Below are 27578 nucleotides of genomic sequence, written 5' to 3'. Positions count from 1 at the left end.
GTTGAAGTTGGGGCGTACACTTGAATGATTTTTAGGGTGATTTTCTCGTTTATATTCATCACAATCATTGCAATTCTTTCTGAGATTCCCACATATTGTTCTATTTTATTAGCATGTTTCTTAGAAACCAGAAATCCTACGCCGTTTAGACTTTGTTCTTTGTGCCCTTTGTAATACAAGATGTTACCTGATTGCAATGTTATGCGCTCCTCACCTTTCCTTTTTACCTCTGCTAGACCAATTATGTCCCACTTTAGGTCCTTTATTTCTTCTTCTAGCTCATAGATTTTTTCATCTCTGTTTAAGGACCTTACATTGAGTGTTGCTATATTCAAGTTTGTTGTTTTTAGCGATTTCTTGCTTCCCCCAGATTTCATGAAGCTGTCCTTTTTTATAAAGGAGTGGGACTTGCCAATACTGTATGATCTACCCACCTGGGGACTTATTCCTATCGTTTTAGAATTCGCCATCATTTTGGGGAGGTTATTAGCCTTAAAACACCGCGCTGGCCAGACGTGTTGGTGAGTGTGTATTCAGCCGTCCATTCTGGATCAGACGCTGTTCGTAGCCGTCCACTCTGGATCAGACGCTACAGTTTGTGATCTTATACTATCCCTAAAATCAAGGGTTGCCAGCTCCGCCATCTTCGCCGTATCGAAAGTATTCTTCGTCGCCTTGGATGCCGTTCTGGACTTCATCCGTGACCCTGGACAAGGGACCCTTAGCAGGTGCTAGCTTCCCGGGTCAAGAAGCTCCTGGAATCTGCGGAGGGCAGGGATTGATTCACTTTCCCTGATAGGACTATCCAATAGAATCCAAGGGACTCCAAAGGAGTTCCTACCCGCTACCCCCGCTAGTGAATGGGATGTTTTCGGTCAATTTGGAGATAAAAAAGACAAGAGTTGTGCTACTTTATCTATTTAATGAAGACGTTTCGCCCACTGTTTAATGAGCATCATCAGTTCATCTAAAAGAGTGATATCTTTAAAGTTAAATCTCATTAAACAGTGGACGAAACGTCTTCATTAAATAGAGCACAATTCTTGTCTTTTTTATCTCCAAATTAACCGAAAACATCCCATTCACTTACGAGTGCACTTTTTTTTATATTAAATTAAACGGTCATATTCCTTAAAGATATATATATATATATATATATATATATATATATATATATATATATATATATATATATATATATATATATATATATATATATATATATATATATATATATATATAATGCCAATTACTTTGCATCAATCATTTTTATTTGACGGAGGTAGGCCTCTTTTTCAATTTTTTTGTTTTTATTCATTTGTTTAGGTAGTATTCATTCACACATTCTCTGCACGTGGCTGTACCATACCAGTTACCCCAGTGATCTTAATGGTTTAACCGCTTGTCTTATGACCATTTTAGTTGCTTCTGTTTTTTTTTTCTTTTTTCATCTTCAAGTTTTAGCTTCAAATATATGCGTGTTGTTTATTAAACTATTGATTTTTTTCTTTATTTCATTTCCTACGTACTCCGCAATACTTCATTGATCGATTTAATTAATCTCTTTGTTTTATTAATTCTGGGTAAGGTCTGTAATAACTGCTGATTAACTTAAACTTAAATACCACCCAAACTGTTGAACGTATTCCATTTTATTCTAACAATGAGTGGACCAGAGTTCTCTTGCGTAAGAACATAATTATTTCTTATCGTTGCAAAACTAGTATCAAATTTCTAAGTACGTTTATATATGATCAGCTGTCGAGGATCCCCTATGCGACATTATTACCTCTGCCGATTTCTTAATGCAGATGCTTAGGATATTAAAATCGAGTTATCTCAAAAACTTCTCACTGATCAGATGGCAGCTAAATTACGCTGTCTAAGTGCATCCGTAAATTGAAATATGATCCAAAAAGTGAAAATCCCACAAAACGTATATCAGACCTGCCGTTAATATCAAACCAGCTGGTGTGTTCTCTTAAACTGATACTAACTGCAGCTCCGGTTCTGGTTCTTTTTCTATCCAGATTAATACTTATTTGAAATTTTGCAGTTGCCTGGCTATAATGTGACATGCACGAAAAGTTTGAATGTGTAAATAGCGGCCATTTGCATCGTTGTTCCATCTGAGATGCCCAGGAGCTAAGCTTTTGTTTTAATCTAGAGAAATATTGGATTTTGTAATCAAAGTATTGATATAATAGTCAACTCTAAGTAAAGCTAGGATTTTTGTTGCATATTATCTTTTCTAAATTACATTTCTTTTAAAGAAAACAAATCACACACAAGCAATTTAAAATACAAGTGCGAAAAGTGCTTCGACTTTGGAAAAGTATGGTCTTTTACACAAATAAAAGATATACATATATATTATATTAAAATATTTTTGTTTTAAAAATTGATATTTAATTAAAAACTTCTTCTTCTGATTTTTAACTTTTGCCATCGTTTGGTGGAAAGGATTTATAAATAAAACAAAATAAATATAAAAACAACAGAACCTGATCATGGGGAAATTCTTTTTAAATATCTTGAGTCAATGTTCTAGATCTTTTTACATGTTTATTTTTGATACTACTTATAGTTTGCTTATGATATCTTAACAAATATTTTTTAGAACGAACTTAGATAAGTACATAATTGAATTAGGAATAATATTGCCAAAAGTGGAAGTCAGAGGAGAATATGACGTGGATGGAAATGTTTTACTATTTCCTATTAAGTCAAGAGGAGACTTCGTGGCCTTATTTAGTAAGTTATTTCACCGATTTTCTTTTACACGCATAACAACTCGTTATATGATTAGCTGTAAGATAATTCTCACAATCTTCTCTTGAATTTGTACAATTTTAGCTAATGTCGAGGGGGTGGGTAAAATTTTTGGAAAGGAAATAACGAATGAAGCCGGAGTCAAATTTATGAAGGTCGACAAATTATTGGTTGATTTTAGACTTAAAAAAAGTCGATTTAGAATCAAAGATATTGTTAATCATGGAAATTTAATAGGTAAGTTACTGCTCAAATAAAAGAATTAAAAGAAAAACAATAATGTTATGCATTTACCGTATATATCTTTTTATATTATATTATCTGTTTATGTAGAGTTTAAATTAAGCTTTTTTATCAATTTGTGTTTGCGAATTATCATACATGGTATGTTCTGTATTATATAGTACAGTATCGTGCGGTGATATTTTCAGAAGTGGAAGCGGTTCAATAAGGGTATAAAAAAATTACTTAATAGTAGGGACTAAAGAAAAAAAATAAAAATATAAGAATAAAAAACAAAAACCATAAAAATGACCTGTAAAAACGTTGGTTTCTTTACACTTAAAAAGGATAATTCTATTTAAAATTGTTTTTATATTCCGAGGCATTATTCACAACACAAAACTTTTAACAATACAATAATTATTTATACTTGGAGTCTATTCTTCCATCAACCAATGCAAATGTCTATATCATCGTCGTACAATTTAGGGTTTTTCGATAATTCTTTAACGCATGCTTTTTAATGGATGGGGCTAACTTGTAAAGTCTGTCTTCGCTTGTTGAATTTCTTGAAAAACTTTTATGGATTACAAAACTTCGTTCAACTGATGCATTTGTGGCTGTGATGGTTAGTACTCATTCATACAACTTAACCACTTCACACAGGAACTTAGTATAAACCAGTAGTGTTTAAACAAAATCAACAGATTTCTGGATATTCCTTTATCACGAATATCAGTTATCTCATAAACGACACGCAAAACTGGGATATCAAAAACAATTCCATAATTTAATCGTAGTAAATTAAATGCGTCTGTGGAAAATTTAAATGAATTGCAATTAGAAATATTAAAATTGAACAATTCTACAAATTCCACGAAATTTTCTTCAAGCCAATGTAAATACCCCTTGACAGCAGTAACACTCTCAGCATTCCATTTTTCTTTATTATCTCAAACATATTAAAAAAAGTCTTAATGAATCACGGTATTGGAACTCTGTTTGCACTAAACGTCCATTGTAGTTCCATCTCGTCTGAACAACTTTTAGAAACCTTTTCTGAACGTGCATATCCAAAGCATTCGTCTTTTTTGATGATTTTGAAAAATAGGAGACCAAGCCATTTAGCGTCGAAAAAAAAACTGTAACATCTTTAATATTTATACTTGAGATAAAACCAAAGTTCACTTATACAGTGAACGAAAATTGCATGTTTAAATTTTTCCTTCACTTTAGTTGAAGACCTACTAACTGACCAGCTATTACCGCAGCACCATCATACCTCTAGGTGATAAGCTTGGAATCACATTTTGACTTCGAAATAGTATCACAAACAACTTTAAACATAAGCTCTGGATCGCTAGTTATGTTCAAAAATTCTAGGAATCCCTCTTGAGGAATGCCATCCACCACATAGCGCACAACAATGGATAACTGACAAAAATTAGTTACATATTTTGTTTTATCAAGTGCAATTCAAACATAAGATATTTTGTTAAAAAATTTACAAGGTCTATATAATTTCCTCGAATGGCTGATTCACCCGTTTTATTATGACACTTGTTGGTTAGCTGATTCACTTGTTACATCAATTAATGGTTTTAACACATCCCTATTTTTTTTCTTTTATTATGAAGTGTGTGGCTTATTTTTAAATGATTACGTCCTGAATGTATTTTCTTTAATTTTAGCACTTAAATGTCATTACTATTTACATGGCGTTTTACGCTTTTGCAAAAATTATTTAAATCTGTAATGTCGACTGAGTTCCATTGTATTGAAAAGTAAGCAAGGCCAGCAAAATTATTTTGTTACAATTTTGCAGCTGGTTAACTATTCATATTTCTCATAAAAACCCACATAAAAATGTCGTAAATTGTTTTGCCGATTCTTCCACTTTGGTCTCTAAATTAATGGGATCTATTGACTTATTGGACTGTATAATGTCCAGTTTCTCTTGATAATTTCGATTTAAAAATCCTTTTTTAATAAACAACAAACACAGTTTTTTACATTGTTCACAAATACACACGACGGTCCTTCACTCGTTCTTTTCATTGTAGAAAAAGATAAACAACAAAGAAGAAAAGCAGCACAAAATTTCCTTTTTTTTCAACTGTCTACCGACTGCTAATAGATAAATGAAGGCGGAAGGCGGTCGAGAAAGCGCTGCCTGTTTAACAAATTTAACATGACTCATGGGTAAGGTCACTAATCTCTGAGCTTCGTCTGAATGGAAAAAGTGCGACTATTTGAGAAGCGCTTCTGTCAACACAGAAACCTGATATAAAAATTTTTTCCGGCGAGCCGAAATTGATATATGACAAAAACTGTCGACTCAACTAGCTGGCCGTGTTCGACTTGCGGTTTTAGATGACAAGTAAAAAATATGACAAACATGACAGGCCACGAGCTAGGCTTGTCGATATGTAAAACCGCGGTATTGCAATGATACACTGGCAAGTTTTACCGACAGGTCATAAAATCGGGCTTTGCTTTACTCGCCTGTCGATCAGGGCCTTTAATGTAATGTTTTTAATGTCAATTTTTTTGCTTTGGGTTTGCTAATGGAACAAAACCGTCTAATTTTCACGTTTATCTCTTTTATCTTAGTGTATAACATACCATATATCAGAATACTCTTTCAGTTGTGTAGAATATTGCCTAGTGCCTAATGAAGTAAAAACGTGTAATGAAGAGTTAAAAGTATTTATTAATAATCCTTACCAAATAAGTTTCACTACCATCATCATTAGCGGTTTTAAGTTCACTGCTAAACATATGCCTCCCGTAAATAATTTTATTGCATCCGATTTTGATCACCCTGAACCCAGTTGTGCTGGATGCGCTTGATGTCGTCTGATCACCTTATTGAAGGACATCCTCAATTACGATAAGCATCGTGTCTAGGTCTCCATTCTAAAATTTTGTTGGTCCTTCTTCCATATCTGACTCTGGCAACATGTCCCTGTAGTCCCTTTAACTGTAGTTCTAGAGAACTGTTCAGTGTAGCGGCATCGAAGATTCGAATCGATGTGAGGTTGTCAACCTTCTGATAGGAGACGACACGTAAAGAAGAAGAAGCTTAATTTCCTCTCATTGTTCTGTTAGTCATTCGTACTTAGCTATTTGGCCCTGGGATCTTACAACAAGATGACATCGAACCTTTTCATGAATATTATACTAAAGGTTTGTCATTTAGACCAATTAGATGAAGGGATATAGTCCACGTGCTCGTTTTCTTCACACCTTTATTCTTTCTTTGTTTATTTCTATGAGTTAAGACTAACTGCTATTAGACACCCTAGTGTGCATATCTTTGTGTAATCGCTTAGACAACATTTTTATCCCTTTGTCATGCATCCCCTTTGCACAATGGTGTTACATAGGATTGAGTTAGTTGTGGTGCGGGTGTCTGACGATTTGCTAATTAGAAGCATGGAGTAGATGCGCATGTGCAAGTGAATTAGTGTTTGAGCTTGTCTGGATGTGTGTGTGTGTGTGTGTGTGTGTGTGTGTGTGTGTGTGTGTGTGTGTGTGTGTGTGTGTGTGTGTGTGTGTGTGTGTGTGTGTGTGTGTGTGTGTGTGTGTGTGTGTGTGTGTGTGTGTGTGTGTGTGTGTGTGTGTGTGTGTGTGTGTGTGTGTGTGTGTGTGTGTGTGTGTGTGTGTGTGTGTGTGTGTGTGTGTGTGTGTGTGTGTGTGTGTGTGTGTGTGTGTGTGTGTGTGTGTGTGTGTGTGTGTGTGTGTGTGTGTGTGTGTGTGTGTGTGTGTGTGTGTGTGTGTGTGTGTGTGTGTGTGTGTGTGTGTGTGTGTGTGTGTGTGTGTGTGTGTGTGTGTGTGTGTGTGTGTGTGTGTGTGTGTGTGTGTGTGTGTGTGTGTGTGTGTGTGTGTGTGTGTGTGTGTGTGTGTGTGTGTGTGTGTGTGTGTGTGTGTGTGTGTGTGTGTGTGTGTGTGTGTGTGTGTGTGTGTGTGTGTGTGTGTGTGTGTGTGTGTGTGTGTGTGTGTGTGTGTGTGTGTGTGTGTGTGTGTGTGTGTGTGTGTGTGTGTGTGTGTGTGTGTGTGTGTGTGTGTGTGTGTGTGTGTGTGTGTGTGTGTGTGTGTGTGTGTGTGTGTGTGTGTGTGTGTGTGTGTGTGTGTGTGTGTGTGTGTGTGTGTGTGTGTGTGTGTGTGTGTGTGTGTGTGTGTGTGTGTGTGTGTGTGTGTGTGTGTGTGTGTGTGTGTGTGTGTGTGTGTGTGTGTGTGTGTGTGTGTGTGTGTGTGTGTGTGTGTGTGTGTGTGTGTGTGTGTGTGTGTGTGTGTGTGTGTGTGTGTGTGTGTGTGTGTGTGTGTGTGTGTGTGTGTGTGTGTGTGTGTGTGTGTGTGTGTGTGTGTGTGTGTGTGTGTGTGTGTGTGTGTGTGTGTGTGTGTGTGTGTGTGTGTGTGTGTGTGTGTGTGTGTGTGTGTGTGTGTGTGTGTGTGTGTGTGTGTGTGTGTGTGTGTGTGTGTGTGTGTGTGTGTGTGTGTGTGTGTGTGTGTGTGTGTGTGTGTGTGTGTGTGTGTGTGTGTGTGTGTGTGTGTGTGTGTGTGTGTGTGTGTGTGTGTGTGTGTGTGTGTGTGTGTGTGTGTGTGTGTGTGTGTGTGTGTGTGTGTGTGTGTGTGTGTGTGTGTGTGTGTGTGTGTGTGTGTGTGTGTGTGTGTGTGTGTGTGTGTGTGTGTGTGTGTGTGTGTGTGTGTGTGTGTGTGTGTGTGTGTGTGTGTGTGTGTGTGTGTGTGTGTGTGTGTGTGTGTGTGTGTGTGTGTGTGTGTGTGTGTGTGTGTGTGTGTGTGTGTGTGTGTGTGTGTGTGTGTGTGTGTGTGTGTGTGTGTGTGTGTGTGTGTGTGTGTGTGTGTGTGTGTGTGTGTGTGTGTGTGTGTGTGTGTGTGTGTGTGTGTGTGTGTGTGTGTGTGTGTGTGTGTGTGTGTGTGTGTGTGTGTGTGTGTGTGTGTGTGTGTGTGTGTGTGTGTGTGTGTGTGTGTGTGTGTGTGTGTGTGTGTGTGTGTGTGTGTGTGTGTGTGTGTGTGTGTGTGTGTGTGTGTGTGTGTGTGTGTGTGTGTGTGTGTGTGTGTGTGTGTGTGTGTGTGTGTGTGTGTGTGTGTGTGTGTGTGTGTGTGTGTGTGTGTGTGTGTGTGTGTGTGTGTGTGTGTGTGTGTGTGTGTGTGTGTGTGTGTGTGTGTGTGTGTGTGTGTGTGTGTGTGTGTGTGTGTGTGTGTGTGTGTGTGTGTGTGTGTGTGTGTGTGTGTGTGTGTGTGTGTGTGTGTGTGTGTGTGTGTGTGTGTGTGTGTGTGTGTGTGTGTGTGTGTGTGTGTGTGTGTGTGTGTGTGTGTGTGTGTGTGTGTGTGTGTGTGTGTGTGTGTGTGTGTGTGTGTGTGTGTGTGTGTGTGTGTGTGTGTGTGTGTGTGTGTGTGTGTGTGTGTGTGTGTGTGTGTGTGTGTGTGTGTGTGTGTGTGTGTGTGTGTGTGTGTGTGTGTGTGTGTGTGTGTGTGTGTGTGTGTGTGTGTGTGTGTGTGTGTGTGTGTGTGTGTGTGTGTGTGTGTGTGTGTGTGTGTGTGTGTGTGTGTGTGTGTGTGTGTGTGTGTGTGTGTGTGTGTGTGTGTGTGTGTGTGTGTGTGTGTGTGTGTGTGTGTGTGTGTGTGTGTGTGTGTGTGTGTGTGTGTGTGTGTGTGTGTGTGTGTGTGTGTGTGTGTGTGTGTGTGTGTGTGTGTGTGTGTGTGTGTGTGTGTGTGTGTGTGTGTGTGTGTGTGTGTGTGTGTGTGTGTGTGTGTGTGTGTGTGTGTGTGTGTGTGTGTGTGTGTGTGTGTGTGTGTGTGTGTGTGTGTGTGTGTGTGTGTGTGTGTGTGTGTGTGTGTGTCATGTTTAATCAACAAATCTACAGTCTATATCTGCAGCCGCTATTATATATAATAATAATAATCGTAAGGCATTTTTGCCGGGGAGATCCCTAATAATATTATGAACACAAATTTAATATTAATATTTTTTTCTGGGCATATTTTGGTTTTACAAATTGTCTTAAAAATTAAACATCAAAATTATATTATCTAATATTATAATATTGAATTTGTAAAAAAAATACGCTCAGAAAAAAATATAAATATTAAATTGGTCTTAAGACCAATTTAGGATATCTCTGGCCAGACAAGCCATGGAAGGAAATTTATTCTGGATGTCTTTTCACCGAGATAAGACGTCCACCATTTTCTTGTTTTTCTTCTAGATATCGATCCAGTTCGTCCTCAAGGCGTAAATTTTTTCTTGTACCGTGGCAAAATTTTGAGATGGTTCTCGTCATGAGGACCCAGAACAAGATTTAACTTTCCTGTTGCTTCCAGGTTGAGACTTTTTTTCATATTTTTTATATAATTCTCTGAGTTTTGTCTCTTTTTCTTGTTTTAAAGAATGACGAAGAAAGAATTGTGATAAATCGGAAGATTTAAATTTTTAGCGGGGATCGATTACTAGAGAAATACAGTACAATTTATTTTATTCTAGTATGTAATAATCTTATTTATTGCTGCCATAAAAGAGTTTTTGAAATCGAATTCCTGATCTTTGTTTTGGTCAGTATTAATTTCTAATATTTTTTTGTCGAGGTAGTAGAGTAATAAATTTATGTATCTGACCACACCGGGAAGCCTGACATACTTTTCCTCTCCTAGTAAGTTTGTAACTTTTTTGCAGTTTTTTAAGAAACCTGATATTTTAAATCTCATTCTGCTTTTTAAATTGGTAATATAAAGTGGTAATAATTTTAAATTACTGACACAGAAGAAAGTAAAGAAAAGAAAGTGCTTTTTATTTCTCACGTTCACAGTTACATTCAAAGGTATCATCATCTGATGTTGTCGCTGTAATTTCAGGTGGCGGTTTATTACCTACTTTAGAGGACCTAAACTAAAATAATGTTTTGCATGCCACGCGTGTATCGCAATAAATAAAGAAGAATTGCTGAAAACATTTTAAAATTTTCTGTTATTCTAAATGCATTAATAATTATGTTTCATCAATATGAATTATTAAAACTTTTTAATTTCTATAAATATTTTGACATTGCAAAAATAATGCAGATACTTGTATAACTTTAACTACCAAATCATTGCGATAATAATAAAAGTGCAGTTTTTGCGGGACATGCGTGACGTCCTGCTGGACAAAGCACGGCTGTACCGTCTCTAGTCCCTTCCTGCAGAAAAAATCGCTGTCCTATCCCGTCTCATGGGACAAAATGTTTGATACAGTGCGGGACGGGACGTCCACGTACATCAATAAATAGCATTGACACAGAAGAAAACGAACACGGAAGTATGTTGTTAGAAATGGACAAAGATTACGAAATAATAAATACAAAAAAATAAGAAAGTTACAATATCTGGGACACCTAACGAGGGGACAGCGATATGAAATGTTACGATTGGTAATACAGGGAAAGATAAGAAGAGGAAGGAGATTGTCACGGTTATAAAATTTAATGGACTGGTTTAGAAGCAGTTCAATAGAACTCTCAGAGCAGCGGTAGATACAATAAAGCTAGTCATGATAATATCCAACCTCCCATTGGGAGTGGCACTTAAAGAAGAAGAAAAGTAATGGGGAGGTAGTGTCTGACTTAATTAAATTCAGTATTTTTAACATAGGCATTTTGTAAGTGAATAATTTATAGAATCATTGCTAATAGTTATGTTTTACTTTGTAACAAATTTCGCCATTTTGTTTTTCTAAAATTTATCTTTATTTCAGCCTTCTTTTACATAGTTTTAAGATAACATATCACAAATGTGTGTCTTGTGTTTTATTACAGACCTGAAACAGATATATTTTTAGGTGAAGCAATGAACCAATTCATTAACGCCAATTCAAAAGAGATCATCAAAGAAATGAAACCTGCTGCTAGTGCAGCCATTGCCAGCCACTTTAAAAGCTTTTTAAATCGTGCATTTGTAAAACTACCAATGCAAGTTTGGCTACCTGACTCTTAGAAAATTTTAGTTGAATAGAAAATATATAAATAAATAAAACAAATATAAACAGAAATGTAAAATTTATAATTATTTTTGTATAATTTAATATTTATTAAAATAAAAATAATAAAAATGAATATTGTTTGATTGATTTTATTATTTGATTTGACCAAAAACAAATATAATGTGTATTCTAGAATAACGTTGCTTCTAAGTTTCATGATATTTCTAACAAATAATTTGCCTACATATCTCATAAAAGTATTCAAAGGTACTTTATCTTTTAAATACACAGCTTTATCTTTATCTATTAAATACACAGCTTTTGGTTAACCAACATCCAATTGATAGAGTGGACAGCTACACATACCTTGGTACCAACATTAACAGCCAATGGGATCACTCCAGTGAAATAAATCAACGCATAGGAAAAGCGAGATCGGCGTTCATAATGATGAAGTCTCTTTTCAGAAGTCACGATTTACCACTTACTACCAAAATCTCTCTTATTAGATGCTATGTATTTTCTACGTTATTATACGGAGTAGAGGCCTGGACACTTTCCGAAGCTTCTTTAAGAAAACTCGAGGCATTCGAGATGTGGTGTTACAGACGTATTTTAAGAATTTCATGGGTGGATCGTGTGACTAATGTTGAGGTCCTACGTAAAATAGGCAAGGAATGCGAGATTATTAACACCATCAAAGAGCGCAAACTAGAATATCTTGGCCATGTTATAAGGAATGAACAGAGATACGGCTTGTTGCAACTCATTCTTCAGGGCAAGGTATTTGGAAAGAGAGGACCAGGGAGAAGAAGAATATCTTGGCTTCAAAACCTGAGAAAGTGGTTTAATACATCGACAACCGGACTATTCAGAAAATCAGCAAGCAAAATTAGGATAGCCATGTTGATCGCCAACATCCGGAACGGATAGGCATCGTAAGAAGAAGAAGGCTTTATCTTTTTATATTTTCATTAAATTTCTAATTTAAAGAAAACAAACTTTTTTATGTAAGTTAGGTTATTCAGTGCTTTTCAGCACTATCCCCCTTAAATAACTTTTGAACTTCTAATTTTCATGAAAAGTGCAAAAACACGTCAGTTACTATTTAAAGGGGGAGACATTATTTCATATTTAAGCTTGCTGGAAAAGGCACTCTCTCGCTCCCATATCATCCCTTAGTTATGAGAAAAATAAATACAAAATCAAGAAAACTGGATTGAAAAAAAAATTTAAACAATTTTATTACCAACATTTAGAATGAGCATTTCACTAACAAAAATGTTTACAATAATTGTTCAAAATGACTGCCATTCACTTTCATACAATAGTAAAATCTATTTTAAAATTCTTCTCTGACATTGCTTACCACGTTTACATTTAATTGTCGACGTGCATCCTCTATTCTTTGTCGTAAAGCATTTAGAGATTCTGGTTGAGTAGCATACATTTTTGTTTTTAAATAGCCCAATAAAAAGAAGTCAAGGGTGGTCAAAGGTTAAATCCAGTGACCTACGTGACCAATCCATCATCTGTCCACTTCTACCTATCTAACGAGCGGAAGAAGTTTCGTTTAAAAATTGTCGCACAGGTAGAGCAAAGGGCGAAGGAGCTTCATCATGTTAAAATAAAACCAAATCATTGGAAAGGTTATTATTATTTTCTTCTATTTTGCTGATACGATCAACCACTTGTCTAAGTAACTCAGGATACGATGCACTATTTAAGTTTCCAATAATAAAAAATGGTCTGCACAATATGTGGATCACTCTCAGCCTAGGATCGGCAATTATGTCTGGCATTTAATGAAAATGAGCATTCATCGGAAAAGCAAATATTGCTTAACAATTGTGGATTTTTGAAATCAGTATAAAAAATTGAATCCAAATATAAAATAAAAAAGGGTTGAAGTAATTAAAAAAAATAAAGGGATGATACAGGGGGTGAGGGGGTGCCCTTCCCATCAAGTTTAAATCTGACATAATGTCTCCCCCTTCAAATATCAATTGAAGTGAATTTAAAGTGAAAATTGGAAGATCAAAAGTTATTTAAGGTGGATAGTTTTATTTGAAAATTACTGTATATGTTTACATCATGTAATGTTTTGTGTAATCGACTAAAATCCAAACCAAAAGAATTTTTAATGAATACCTTAATTACGATTTTTTTAATCTATACAATACAGTAATAATATTTTAATATCTTTATTGAATACTCAATCTATTTATATTTAGAATACTATAAAATACGTCTTGAAAATGTTATTTGAGTCTTAAGTTGATTGCGCGAATGTTTAGCCTATATTATATAGCCTATTTAGCCTATGATCTATATATAGAATTTTTCATATAAAAATGAGTGCACGTCATTCAAGATTTACGACTTCAGAACCCCACAGCGTTGCCAAAACATCAGAATAATTAAAAAGTGAGAATTTCTAAAATGACAACTATTTAAGAATACAATAAACTAGTTAATTGGATTTTTAAAATAAAGAAAATAATCGCTTGAGAAATATTATTAAGAGTAAATACACTTAGTTTTAAGACTACTGCAACACACTAAAATACATAAGAAAACATTTTAATACAAAATTATATATTCTAAATTTTAAACTTACCTTTTTTGGAGCATTAATAGTAAAAACGTCCCGCCATTATTTCTTGTTCAAAATAATCTATTAAAGCTTACCAGCTTTCTACAGACTATTCAGTTGTTTTTCCCATAACACAATCACATTACACAACAATAATTAGTTTTTAAAGCTATTAAGCCAAATTAAATATGTATTTATATATACAATTTAATAATATATATTGTGAATGAAATTGTGTGAGAAATCATAACATAAACCAAATTTGTACTGTAAAAAAGCGGCAACACTTTTTTAGAGAGAAAATGATGGTGTAAATGGTGAACTGATAAAAAGGAGGAAAAGTTTCACATCAAAAATTGTATGACATCATTCTGAGAGACAGAAAATGCCTAAGGAAAGAAAAGGAAGCATTATAATACTCATACATAAGCTGCTTTTGTGCTGGAACTGGAAGGTCAACGATAGATCAAATATTTACGATCCGACAAATATTAGATAAACACTGAATTCAACCGAGATGTATAACAAATTTTCGTAGATTTCTAGCAAGCATATAATTTCGATAAAAAGAAATAGACTATGGCTAGCAATGCTAGAAATATGAATACCAAGAAAATTAAAAGAGCTAACTTAAATGCGCGTGACAGACTCATATGCACAAGTGAAGATAAAAAACAGAACATCGATGCCATTTAGTCTAACATCAGTACTTAGACAAAGAGACCTCTTATTACCGTTGCTATTTAATTTGGTCTTAGAATATGCAATAAGTAAAATATCGTCTAAGCTGACAGGGGCTTGCGAATCGAGGATCAAAACTATTGTTGGCCTTTACTGATGATCTAGATACAATCGCTCATTCTACAAGAGACACGAGAGAGGTGTTTTCCCAACTCGAGGAGGAAACAGGTAGTCTGGGTCTTCGAATAAATAAAGAGAAGATGAAATACATGCTAGTAACCGAAATTCCAAGACCAGGAGTTAGGCAGAACATTAATGACCACAACTCGTAGTTGTACACCAAGTAGTAAAAGAGTTTAAATATCTGTTGTAATTATAGATGACAACCACATAGAAAAAGAGGTCTTAGCAAGGATAGCTGCGGGGAATATAGCATTATACTCCCTATCATCATTATTAAGATCTAAGCTGCTAAAAAGAAAATCTAAATTAAGACTGTACAAGTCAATTATCCGCTTAGTTGTTACATATGGAAGTAAAACATGAACTCTACTACAGCGGAAAATAAATAAGCTGCTGGTATTTGAAAGGAACGTTCTCAGAATGATATTTGGACCTCAAAGAGATGAATTGACAGGAGAGTCGAGAAGGCGCCGCAATGCTAAATTGGTGACTCTGTAAGGTACTGACAACATCGTCAAACATATAAAAGCTAACCGAATAACATAAAGACAGTGTTTTTTAAGAGACCAGAGGGTAGAAGATCAGTAGGCCGTCCCAGAAATACATGGAAGGATGATGTTGGAGCCGATTTATCTAGGACTGGGGTAGAACAATGGAAAATGGAAGCTCAAGATCGTAGATCATGATGGAGGGCTGATGGAATAGCCTAAATATTTTAAATACAAACTTTAAGATTGCAACATGGAACGTTAGAAGTCTGTTCGAAACAGGAAAACTAGCAAATGCATGCCACGAAATGAAACGTTTAGGGTTGCAGATATTGGGTTTGAGTGAAGTTAGATGGCCAGGTTCAGGTAAAGTTAAAACCATGAACAAAACTTTCTATTACTCGGGTAATAATGATCCGGTTCATCGTAACGGGGTTGGAGTTATTTTAGAAGACAAATATAACAATGCTGTCACAAACTTTGTGCCATTTTCGGACCGATGTCTTCTTATTCAACTATCCGGAAAGCCAGTAAATATTAACATTATTCAAACTTATGCCCCTACGGCCGATAAACCCATAGAAGAGCTAGAATCGTGGTATGCTGACGTAGAAAAACTTATAAAGATGACCAAAAAACGAGACCTAACATTTATCTTAGGTGACTTTAATGCTAAGTTAGGTAGAGGAAAAGTTTCGGGATTGATCGGAGACTTCAGACTTGGAGCAAGGAACGACAGGGGAGAGAGAATGACCGAATTCTGCCAACAACACAACATGGTAGCGACAAATATATGGTTTAAATTACACCCTCGCAGATTGTACACTTGGACTTCACCACAACACAATGAAAACAGAGTAATCCGTAACCAAATATATTACATATTGGCCAACAAAAGATATCACAATGCAATCATCAGTGCAAAAACATATCCTGGAACTGACATCAATTCCGACCATAATCCTGTTGTTGCAAAAGTTCGCGCAAGATGGAAACTAATAAAGAAACAAAAACCTCAACACCAACTATTAGACATCCAATTATTGAAAAACGACACCATACATCAGACAGTAAATAAAGAATTAAACAAAAATTTAGGAAATATCGACCACAATAGAATTAGCGAGTACGATGACAAACGTTATGTGGAAAACTATTAAAGAACAAATGAACAATGTAACGGAAAAACATCTAAAAGTAACACCTAGAAATAACAAACAGGAATGGATGGCAGAAGAGATTTTACAATTAATGAACAAACGAAGAGAATCTAAAGGAAAAAATGACAAGGACGGAAAATACAAAAGACTAAATAGAATAATTCGAAAAAAAAAAACCGAAGCAAAAGAGAAATGGCTGGAAACAAAATGCGTGGAAATAGAAGAACTACAACAAACGCACGATTTTTTTAATTTACATAAAAAGGTAAAAGAGTTTACATCGGATGGCAAACTGCTAGAATCAACGGAAGATAAACTGAAAGAATGGGAAAACTATATTAAAATTCTTTTTCGCGACATACGAGAAGAACCAAGATTGGAAAATAACAACGAAGGGCCAACAATTCTGAAGTCTGAAATCATAAATGCAATTAATCATCTTAAAACAAATAAAAGCCCAGGTCCAGACGGAATATACCCAGAAACGTTAAAATTAATCAGCGAAGAAAATATCGAAATATTTGTCCTTTTATTCAATCTCATTTATGATACAGGTAAAATACCCCAAGATTGGCTGGAGTCAATATTCATCCCACTACCAAAAAAGCCAAACCCACAACACTGCAATGAGTTACGTCTGATAAGCCTTATGAGTCATGCAGTAAAAGTCCTACTAAAAATCGTGCATAATCGTATCTATAGAAAGTGCGAAACAATCATCGGAGACGATCAGTTTGGATTCAGAGCCGGCATGGGAACGAGAGAAGCCCTGTTCAGTTTACTAGTTCTCGCCCAAAAATGCTACGACCAACAGAAAGATATATTTATATGCTTTATAGACTTCGAAAAAACATTTGATAGAGTAAGACACGACCTCCTATTAGAACGTTTGCAAGTCTTAAAAAACTTGTACTGGAACCAAAACGCCAGAGTTAGGATCGAAGGTTCCACATCCGCAGAAGTAGAAATTAGGAGGGGAGTTAGACAGGGATGTGTTCTGTCGCCTCTGCTGTTTAATCTTAACTCCGAGTTTCTATTTAAAGAAGCATTGGAGGATTCCAAGGATGGAGTCAATGTGAATGGCGTAAATATCAACAGTATCAGATACGCCGATGATACAGTGTTAATTGCGGATTCCGACTTAGGTCTCGACTAATCGACAAGACCAACTCGACCTGTGAGCAATTTGGTATGAAAATAAACATTAAAAAAACCAAAGTGATGTCAATCCGAAAAAACCAAAACGTACCTCAACCTTGCACAATAAATGGGCACATTTTAGAACAGGTCAATAGATTTAAGTACCTGGGATGTTGGATCGATAGCAGCCTAAATCCTGATCTAGAAATAAGATCGAGAATAGAACAGGCCAGAAAATCTTTCGAAAAAATAAAAAAACTGCTTTGTGATTCTCGAATAAAACTCGAAATTCGACTACGTTTATCAAAATGCTACGTCTGGTCGACTCTTCTATATGCAGTTGAAACGTGGACCCTTAAAACATCAACCGTAAATAAATTGGAGGCCTTTGAAATGTGGATCTATCGGAGAATACTCAAAATTTCATGGACATCGCATACCTCAAACGAAGAAGTGCTGCATAGAATAGGCAAGGAAAGAGAACTGTTTAACACAGTAAAAGTTAGAAAAACATCATACCTAGGCCACATATTGAGAAATAATAAGTACCAATATGCCCAACTTATAGTGAAAGGAAAAATCGAGGGAAAGAGAGGCCTAGGAAGAAAAAGACTATTGTGGCTCAGAAACATCCGACAATGGACAGGGCTAAATTTTGAACAGCTAATAAGAACAGCTGAAGATAGAAAAGAGTTTAAAATTGTAGTAGCCAACCTCCATTGAGGAGAGGGCACTTTAAGAAGAAGAAGATGGAGGGCTATAGTGGATACAACAAAGACTTATACGAGAATTGGCCGATGTAGTAACTTATTGTCAATTCTATACGAATTTCACATACCCTTTTGAAAGCGGCTGATGTCAGAAGGATGAACAATAGCGTCAACGTTCTGAGAACCGTGGCATCGCGATGCAGTAATATGAATATTGACGTCCATCTAGAAGTAAAACTATGCTTGAGACACTTGTCGATGGGTGTTTAGCGGTACGATTCATGACTTGTTTGGTTGTGTTGGAGCGACGAGTTTGTGCTTCGAAATGCCACGTCCCTACGGTTAGCTTCACTGTTCTTTTGTGGATAAGGGTAGGATTCTTTATTACGAATAGGATTGAACATGAAGTCCCCGTTTAGGATCCTGTAATCCACTTCAGGTTTGCTTTGAATGATGTTGGTTAGCACTGTAAAAGGCAAAACAGCACCGAAAAAGGCACTGGGGTAAGTTGTTGAGACGTGTGTTGTAGAGCATTTTGGAGGCTGTTAAGATGGAGTCGCCGAGTTGAATCAGAAGTGAATCTGACTGGATGTGATGTTCTTTCTAAAGTGTAGTGTTGGTGTTTTTTAAGCAAAGTGTGACAAATTCCTAGTCTCTAGTTACTATTGTTCCTGCAAGCCGTTTTACCTCTACATCCAACTTCAGAACTAGTGTATTACACTAAAATTCTGTTATTGGACGTTTGCGTTAACAGCCAGGCCTCGTCAGCTTTCGAGAGGTAGTTTTGCCACAAATAACCCAGTGTGAGTGTGTGAGATGGCATGACAGTGATGGACGCTACCATTTCGGTGTTACTTTAGTTCCATCATTCGTTTAAAAGTCCTCAGCCGACTCTTGCATATGTATTCGGTTATCGGTTGAGGGCGTCAACAGCAAGGTTACTTTGGTAGCAGAAAGAGGACTCCTTTAACCATTATTCCAGTGTGGGAATTGTGTGCGAGAATGTTTTTGTTTGTGAATGTGTGTGAGCTGATCTGGCAAAAAACGAAATCTGAGTAACCATTTTTCCTGCAAGCAGTTGTACGTCTACAATCAATTACAAAACTAGGGTATCGCACTAAAATTCATGTTGTTGATCGGTTGCGTTGTAGCATAATTAAATTCCTTAACTATCTGATACTCAAGTAATAAAAAAATTTTCTAAGACGCCCCTTGTCCAAGTTTAAATATTCCCCACTTCTCTGTTTAAATTGTGATGCAAAGGAAAAAATTCCAAATTCCAGTTGTAACTACGACGTTAAATATGGTTAGATTTATTTGTATGGTTTAGTTTTGAGATTTTAGCTAAAAATGATTCAAGGTCAAGCGGGTTTGAAAGAATTCGGGTTCGCTTGCCCCTTCAACTTGATACGCGGGGTAAGAGACGGTAGAAGCCGGTACACAGATCGAGGTCGAGGAAATTTAGGTTTGAAATGTTGGCGATGAAGAACAGACGTGTTTAATTTAGTCGGAAAAAAACCGGCTAATGTGTTGATAACAGTGATTTATACTCAAAGTAATGTGTCACTTCAGATCAGAGTAATCACTGTTTTTTTGTTGCATGATGTGTCTCATATGAGATATTTGTAAAACGGCTCTTGCAACAAATTTTAAAAATAACCATATTGTTCCAGTTTTTTTTTAAGAAGCCTAGTCCAAGGTTTGCGTCCAGTGTGCCAGTTTTAACCTCAAATATGTTTGTCTTCAAGAAGCCGTTTCAGAATAATCCGCAGTGGAGATGAATTTGTTTGTGTGACAGAGAGTATGGTTCCAGTTCCTAACCTCAGAAATTTAAAGTAAAAGCGCATTTGAGTGAAATCCAGGTAACTATTTTTGTTTGAACTTTTAAAGTAAAAATAAACAATTTTTAATAATAATTGCTTTCATGTCAATTAAAGAAATTGTATGCTCGGTTCGCTATTCCCAGTCCGAACTGTCTAGTGAATTTAGTAATTATGTTTTTGCGAAGTTAGTTTTTGACAGACTAAAAGTGGCTGGAAATTATTATACAACCAAGCACACGTACTCATAGCCAATATTAATAGTAAACAAACTAAATAGTAAATAAAATGGAACTTTGCTAATTACCGACAATCAATATTTATTTATCGGCACCATATAATAAATAGTTATGTTAAATTATAACAACCAAAATATATTTTTTAAATATATACTACCCAAAATTTGATGGGTTTAGTATACACTTCCACTATTTAAAATAATTCTTTTTTTTTTAAAGAAAGAAGTCTGCAATAGTAGCATACTTGAGCTATTAATACTGAGAAGTAGGAATTGTTGTGTTGTAGGTTTCCGACAATGAATCTGTCAAATTGTGCCCGAGCTAAGCGAATGGAGTTTAATAATTAAAATTGTAGATCATAGGGCTTAGCTGTCATTTTAATTGTTCTCTGTGTTAAGATTTAGTTTTGACGTATGACAGCTAGCTTTATTATTTTTGACATTTGATAAATATCTAATCATATTTGAGATTTTGTTTTATTTTTTTAGAAAAAGGTTAACCTTTATGCACAGTTTTACCTAAAAAGATAATTATTTATTTGTAATGATTTATTTTTGCTACAAATTATAGCCCAGTAATATTTGTAAGTTTTTGTAGTATCTCCAACTTGTAAACGGATGTTGTAAACGGATAAAACATAGTAAGTGTTTCTCTTTGTTATTTTTGTATTTACCTTTATGACTATTAATATAAGTATTTTTGTACTATTTTTCCTGTTTTTTTTAGGAAGGAAGAACCTTTTCTTTCATCCAGCAGGAAGTTTCCTCGAAGTGGCGTTCCTATTTTAAATAGCTAGAGGACCTTCTTCTGTTTTGTTTGTCCATTTGTTCGCGAGACTCATATAAGTACCCCTTTGTTTCATTTTTGTAGTTGCACCAATCCAATCCCATTGTTTCATTCACTGATTCACGACCCAATTTCTCCAAATAAACCCTGAGCGCCGTTCGCATAGGTTTTGTTTATTTTGCTTGCCCTATCTCTAGTCCCGTAATTTATGTCCCTAGTTTTCAACCTTCTATAATAATACCCTATGTGGTAAGCAAAATATTCGTTACAGCGTTAATGGCCAGGTCTCGTCGGAGTTCGATAGACAGTCTTAATTATTGCAAAATTAGATGTCTGTCAGGTTTTAGGACCTTCGCACACAGTTATAAATTAGGCTGCCCGTACTTTAAAGTGCCATCTTAAAATTTCTGTGCAACAGGACGGGTACTTTTTCTCAAGAAATCTGATATTTAAAAAGCTTTACCTGAAGTATTCTGGGGTTAAATATATAGTTCCCAAGAGCATATTGATAATTCAGACAAATAAATATACAGGGTGTACAGAAAATCTCCTGGCAAACGAAGACCAAAGATTTCTCAGATAATTTTAAGACAATTTAACATAATTCACCTAGTCCGAAAATTCTTTAAGGGAGCTAGAGCTCTTTGAAAATGACTGCTTTCAATTAGTTTTTTTAAATACCTCCAGAACACTTCTATTTAGAAAAACAAAAACTGGTACGGTTATTTATCTACCAGAGTTAAATTGATTTCGTTAACTGCTAATTTCTAGTACTGGTCATAGGCATCCGTTTTGGGTATGTCAATGGTTATTTTAACGCATAACTTTTTTGTTTTTAACTTTTAAGCATTTGTTATACTAGATTATTAAATTTTAAGGTATTCTAGTACTAAAAGGTACTCTTACTTTAAGCCTGTAGGATACATCGTTTTTCACCAAATGTATGAAACGTTTTAAGGAAAAAAATGATTTTTTTACTTTTTATGATTGTTTAAAAAAAAACAAAGCAAAATCGTCTTCAAGAATTTGTAATCAGTTATCCTGTAGGTATATACCTTTTAGAACTTTCAAAAATCTGTATAAGAGTTTTACGAAATCGATGGTTTTTTCACAGATTGACTGGGACTAGAAGACCACATTTTGTAAATGTTTCTATATGAAAATAAAAACTTATATATATATCATAACTTTTATTTGTGTTGGCCTCAGTTAGGTTATAAAAATATACATATGTCTAAACATATAAATAATAATAAATACATGTTTAGATCTACTGGCGCGTACAACTTTTATTTATCGTAATCAGCAAAACAAAAAATGAACATATTGTCTTGTAGGTACCGGGCGTCCCATAGAGATGCGGGAATAAAGTGAGTTAATAATATTTTATTACGAAGAAAGATATTATCTTTGCTAATAATTAGTGCAAAGGTGCAAATTTGCGCAAAGCACCAACATTGATCTGAAACATCTACAGGGCGCGACAGATAAGCAGCCAATTAGAAATATCTCGAGAACTAAAGGTATCTGAATCATGAAAATTGGAATAAAGGGGTTTTGAAGAGTGACCTATTTCATGAAAATATTTTTATCTATTTGCTACTTCCAGTTATACTAGAAGTTGCTGATAACTTCGTTTTTTTTAATGGGATGTATTTAAGTTATTCTGAACATTTTTTGTTAATACTTTCTTATATCTATTGTGAAGCGTTTTTGAGTTATAATGGTTTTTATATAAAAATTACACTTGTTTACCATGTATATAAAGTTCAATAACGCCTAATATAATTTTAATAAAAGTTTAAATTCCTTAGAAACTTATTAACCAGATACAGCATTATCGTTTACAGTGTAAAGCTGCCTTTTTCATTATACAGGGTGCTGTCAAATTGGCATGAAACTGGCATCCTAAATTTTCGCCTAATCCATTTTTTTCAAATGGGGCACCCTGTTTGTTATTCATTATTTTAGAAAAATATGTTTTTCACTATCGATCTGTATTAGTATTATCTATACCTATCTTCTGCAGTTTTCAAATAAATTACATTTTTGTTACAAATTTTTTTTTATCAAATAGCTTATGGAATATTCTGAGAAAAATATCAGTTATTGTTAATGTTTAATAGTAACCTTGTTGTATGCCATTCACTGACAGTTATAATAATAATTTGCCTAATTTTCTTGACCAAATAATAATGGCTCACTTAGGATATACAAATGATGATTTTTTAAGTGTAATTATAATTTACGATGAGTGTAACAGAATATTGTTCAGAACTTGCCGTGTTTTTGCTGAGAGATATCCTGAAAATCCTCGCCCAATTGATTAAACTGTAAAACGTTTGTTGAACAATTGTTTTCAATTTGGTCAGTTTATAAATAACAGGACCCACGTCGATAATAAAGACAAATAGATATCCTGGGATATTTTGCAGCTAATCCAAATTCATCCTTACGGTAATGTGAGCAATTGTTACAGATATCGACTCGAACAATTCACAGAATTTAAAAAAATATCATTGGACCCTTTATTCGTATACACTAGCCGAACATTGACATCCTGCAGATTATGTAAGACGTGTAGAATTTTATGTTTTAATAAAATGCCAAGATCAAGATTAAAAAAAAATATTTAATGTGATGAATCGAAGTTTACAAACAATGGTATGTTTAACCACCATAACAGTCACTTCTGGAGTAACGAAAATCCTCAGCTCACGTGGGATACTGAATTTCAAGCATTCTTTTCGTTCAATGTTTTTTGTGCTTTGAAAAATAATAAGATAGTCGCTCTCATGATTTATGCCGAAAATTTAAACGGAGAGCGTTACTGCAACATTTTACGGCAAGTAATTGTACCAGCACTGCACTCTTTAGATAATAATAGAGCTAACGAGGCTTGGTTTCAACAAGATGGAGCACCAGCTTACAATATTCGAGGAAGCGACACCCTACTTGATACAATATTTAGCGATAGACGGATAGCCAGGATACTGGAACCAGCGTGCTCAAGTCAAGGTCGAAGACCAGCTGACCTACCAAGTGAAGATTATGCGAGGAGTAAGGCAAGGATGTGTGCTATCGCCGACTCTTTTCAATATATACTCTGAGGAGATTTTTAATGAAGCCCTCACAAACCTAGACATGGGAATCCGAGTGAACGGTGAATACATCAATAATATCCGCTACGCCGATGACACTGTGTTACTAGCAACCAGCCTAAACGATCTGCAGGCCTTACTAGACCGAGTGCGAACTGTGAGCGTAACATACGGACTGAACCTCAATATTAAGAAAACTAAATTCATGGTTGTCAGCCGTACAAATTTAGATCCCGGGGCACTAATGGCAGGTAGCGAAGAGATCCAGAGAGTCGACAGATTCACTTACCTCGGAACTACCCTCAACGTACAATGGGACTACGCTCAAGAGATTAGATCCAGAATTGAAATGGCACGGTCTACATTTATTAAGCTGAGATCCCTACTGTGCTGCAGTGATCTCAGTTTGGGAACCAAGATGCGGATAGTGAGGTGCTACGTTCTTTCAGTTTTACTATATGGAGTTGAAGCCTGAACACTGACGCAAGCCACTGAAAAACGAATCGAAGCCTTCGAGATGTGGATATACAGAAGGATACTAAAAATATCTTATGTGGACCGTGTCACCTGTCCTACAGCGCATGACAAAAGAAAAAGAAGTGCTTAATTTAATTAAACAACGTAAGCTTGAGTACCTCGGCCACGTGATGCGGAACGAAGAAAAATATCGAATTCTTCAACTCGTTATGCAGGGTAAAGTATTTGGCAGAAGAGGACCGGAACGCCGTCGTATCTCGTGGTTGAAAAATTTCCGACAATGGTTTGGGATGACCTCAGCAGAGCTGTTTCGCAGAGCAGTCAACAAAACCATGATAGCCTTAATGATCGCCAACATCCGGACCGGATAAAACACTAAAGAAGAAGAATGATAGCCAATAACGATCCATTTCTCTGGTCACCAATATCCCATTGTCACAGTTAGATTACTATATTTGGAGATATGTTAAAAATAAGGTGTTCTCTGAACTTGTCACCACTAAGGAAGCAATCATTAATAAAGTCCTTCAAGTTCTTAACGAAATAGATATAGAATCAATATCAAGAGCTACTAATGAAAATCTGATTAAAAGATTCCATAAATGATTGGATATTGATGGGTAATATTTTGAATATTTATTATATTAATAAGCTAAATAGTACGTATTTTCTTTGATAGCATCTTTTTAATTGTTTAATTTTTAACTTACAATATGAAAGTTGTAAATTAACACAACATAGTATACGAAAATTTTTTTTTTTTTTGTAACAAAAATGTATATAAAGTTAATTTATTTTAAAACTGCAGGATATAGGTATAGGGAATACAAATAGACATCAATAGTTAAAAACATATCATTCCAAAATAATGAATCACATAATATGTAGCAAATAGATGAAAATATTTTTATTAAATAGGTCCCTCTTCAAAACCCCTTAATTTCATTTTTCATTATTCATTTACTTTTAGTTCCCTTTAGTTCTCAAGATATTTCAAATTGACGGTTTATCTGCTACACCCTGTATATTCGATTACAGTAGAAGCGATTCTTAATATGAAAAAAAATATGAGCTTGGCATGTTTCTTCTAATCATAACTAGATTAAAAAATATACAGTACTTGATATTTTTACAGAATACTTATTTTCTTAACAAATCATACATTTAAAGGCAAAAACAAAAATATTGTTATTATAGAACATGTAAAAGAAAATAAATTTCCTACTACTAATGAGCCACACTGTATACATAAATACTATAAACATACTAACTCACTGATTTTTAATTTTATTCAATATCCATCCATCAACTTCAAACAAAATCTCAACAAATCAAAGATATTTGACTTTAAAAATAATTTTGGCGCCTGCATCGAATTATTGCGCCTTCGTTACGTACATTAAAAGATTTTTAATGTACGTAACGAAGCGAAAATATTTATTGGAAATATTTTTCCGTAAATCTGCAAGATATTAAGAGTTCAATACTCTTTGTTTGTCGATTAGGGACAAATATTTGTAGCCGCGTCGACACCGATAAATTTCTTTTAGGTCTTTAACAATAAGACCTGTTTTAAACACGAATGAATTATATTTTACATAAACAAAACAAATAGAGCGTGGTGTTGGTACAATAAATTGTTTCAATGTCTAAAATATTTTGGTACACTAATAAAAAATATACAATGTCATAACTGATTTCTTACTTTATTGAATATCGATGCAAAATATCAATTATTCAGTTAATGTTTATTTATTTAAATTTCTTTATCTATCAATAAAAACTATGCCAATAAAACTTGCTTAATTTTGTTCACTGAAGAGTTTTCTTTACTTCTCACTTGGCTGGAATTTTTGCAAGCGTTATACCATCACAAGAAATTCTCAGAAAATATAAACATAACCGAATTTACATTTATATATATATATATATATATATATATATATATATATATATATATATATATATATATATATATAAATGTTATATATATGTATGTATATATATATATGTATATATGTATATACATATGTATATGTATATATATGTGTATATATATACATATATATTATATATATATATATATATATATACACACATATATTGTTATGCTATGTAAAATTGAAAATAATATTGGTTTGCCCTTAATATATTTCAAAGTACAAAATATAATAATTCAAGTAATTCAACTAATAAACTATAAAAGATATTTCGAAGAAATGAAAAACCATTATCCCGAATGACCTGTAGTAAACAAAATTTAAGATATGCATAAATTATTTTCTTTGTAAAATATATTCGAGTGACGTGAGTGAGCTTAAGTGAAATGAACAATGCGAGCGGGTTTTCCAAATGGACTTGTACAGTGAATAAGACAATAGAATAGAATATTTAGAAATTATATTTCTCCGTTAGTTCTTAAGAAATTGTAGAAACCGATTTGCATGTTAATAGTTTTTAGGAAATTTATAATTGTAGGTAAAATTGTTGTTTGTTATCTAAATGGTAGATGGGGATAAGTGTGACGAACTCTGATTGGAGGAGATTGAAAAAAAGTGGGATAGGTATGTAGGAATAAGAGATTAGTTAGTTTTTTTAGGGAGAAAACATAATCAGTTGTTTTTCCAAGGGTACAAGGCAAACAATTGTTGTTCTCTGGTGGTTCCCAAGTGATAGTAAGCATTAGAAGTGAATGTTTGTGAGTTTTCTTGGAGTAAGTGTATCTGACGGAAGCTGATCCAGTAAAATATTGTAAGTTATACTTTTCTACTTATATATTCCAAGAGTCACTGTTCAGGCCGGAACGAGAGATTCAGTTTATCGAGAGGAGAAGAGGCTAGCATCTTTTGAACGATACGTGCATTTGAAGGATATCATTAAAGACGAGAGGCTCGCAATAGTTTGTTGTAAGAATGCTGATTAACTAGGGAATTGCTAAGAATAGATATTGTAGGCTACAAGAAACAAGGATTTGGACAACTCATCATCAGAGAGATAGTTTTTTACCATTCGTCAGTTTTTCTTTATTAACAAAGTTTTTTTTAATTGCTTTAGAAAAGATAGAAATATTTTGATCAGGAGATTTGGACCTTACCTATCATATGTAAAGCATACATATTGAAGCACGAATATAACCCTGAGATAAGAGAATTAAATAGTGTGACAAAAACATAATTGCATCATTTAAATAAGTTTAATTAATTAATTAATTAGCTAATTAATTCT

At 34.7% G+C, this 27578-nt stretch overlaps 1 protein-coding gene across 1 annotated transcript in view; it reads left to right on the top strand.

The window, feature by feature from the left end:
• The window catches only part of LOC140435663 (protein takeout-like), a 43767-nt gene extending 32709 nt beyond the window's left edge, over positions 1-11058 (top strand). Inside the window, exons 3-5 of the mRNA XM_072524384.1 lie at positions 2621-2754; positions 2857-3009; positions 10832-11058. Of these exons, the coding sequence (XP_072380485.1) occupies positions 2621-2754; positions 2857-3009; positions 10832-10986 (442 nt within the window). The 3' untranslated portion in view covers positions 10987-11058. The remainder of the gene's footprint in view (positions 1-2620; positions 2755-2856; positions 3010-10831) is intronic.
• Positions 11059-27578: the final 16520 nt, after the last annotated feature.

Source organism: Diabrotica undecimpunctata, chromosome 3 (genome assembly GCF_040954645.1).
Source record: "Diabrotica undecimpunctata isolate CICGRU chromosome 3, icDiaUnde3, whole genome shotgun sequence".
Taxonomy (NCBI): Eukaryota; Metazoa; Arthropoda; class Insecta; order Coleoptera; family Chrysomelidae; genus Diabrotica; species Diabrotica undecimpunctata.
The sequence above is the reverse complement of the archived record's forward strand: the minus strand, read 5'-3'. Positions and strand labels throughout refer to the sequence as shown.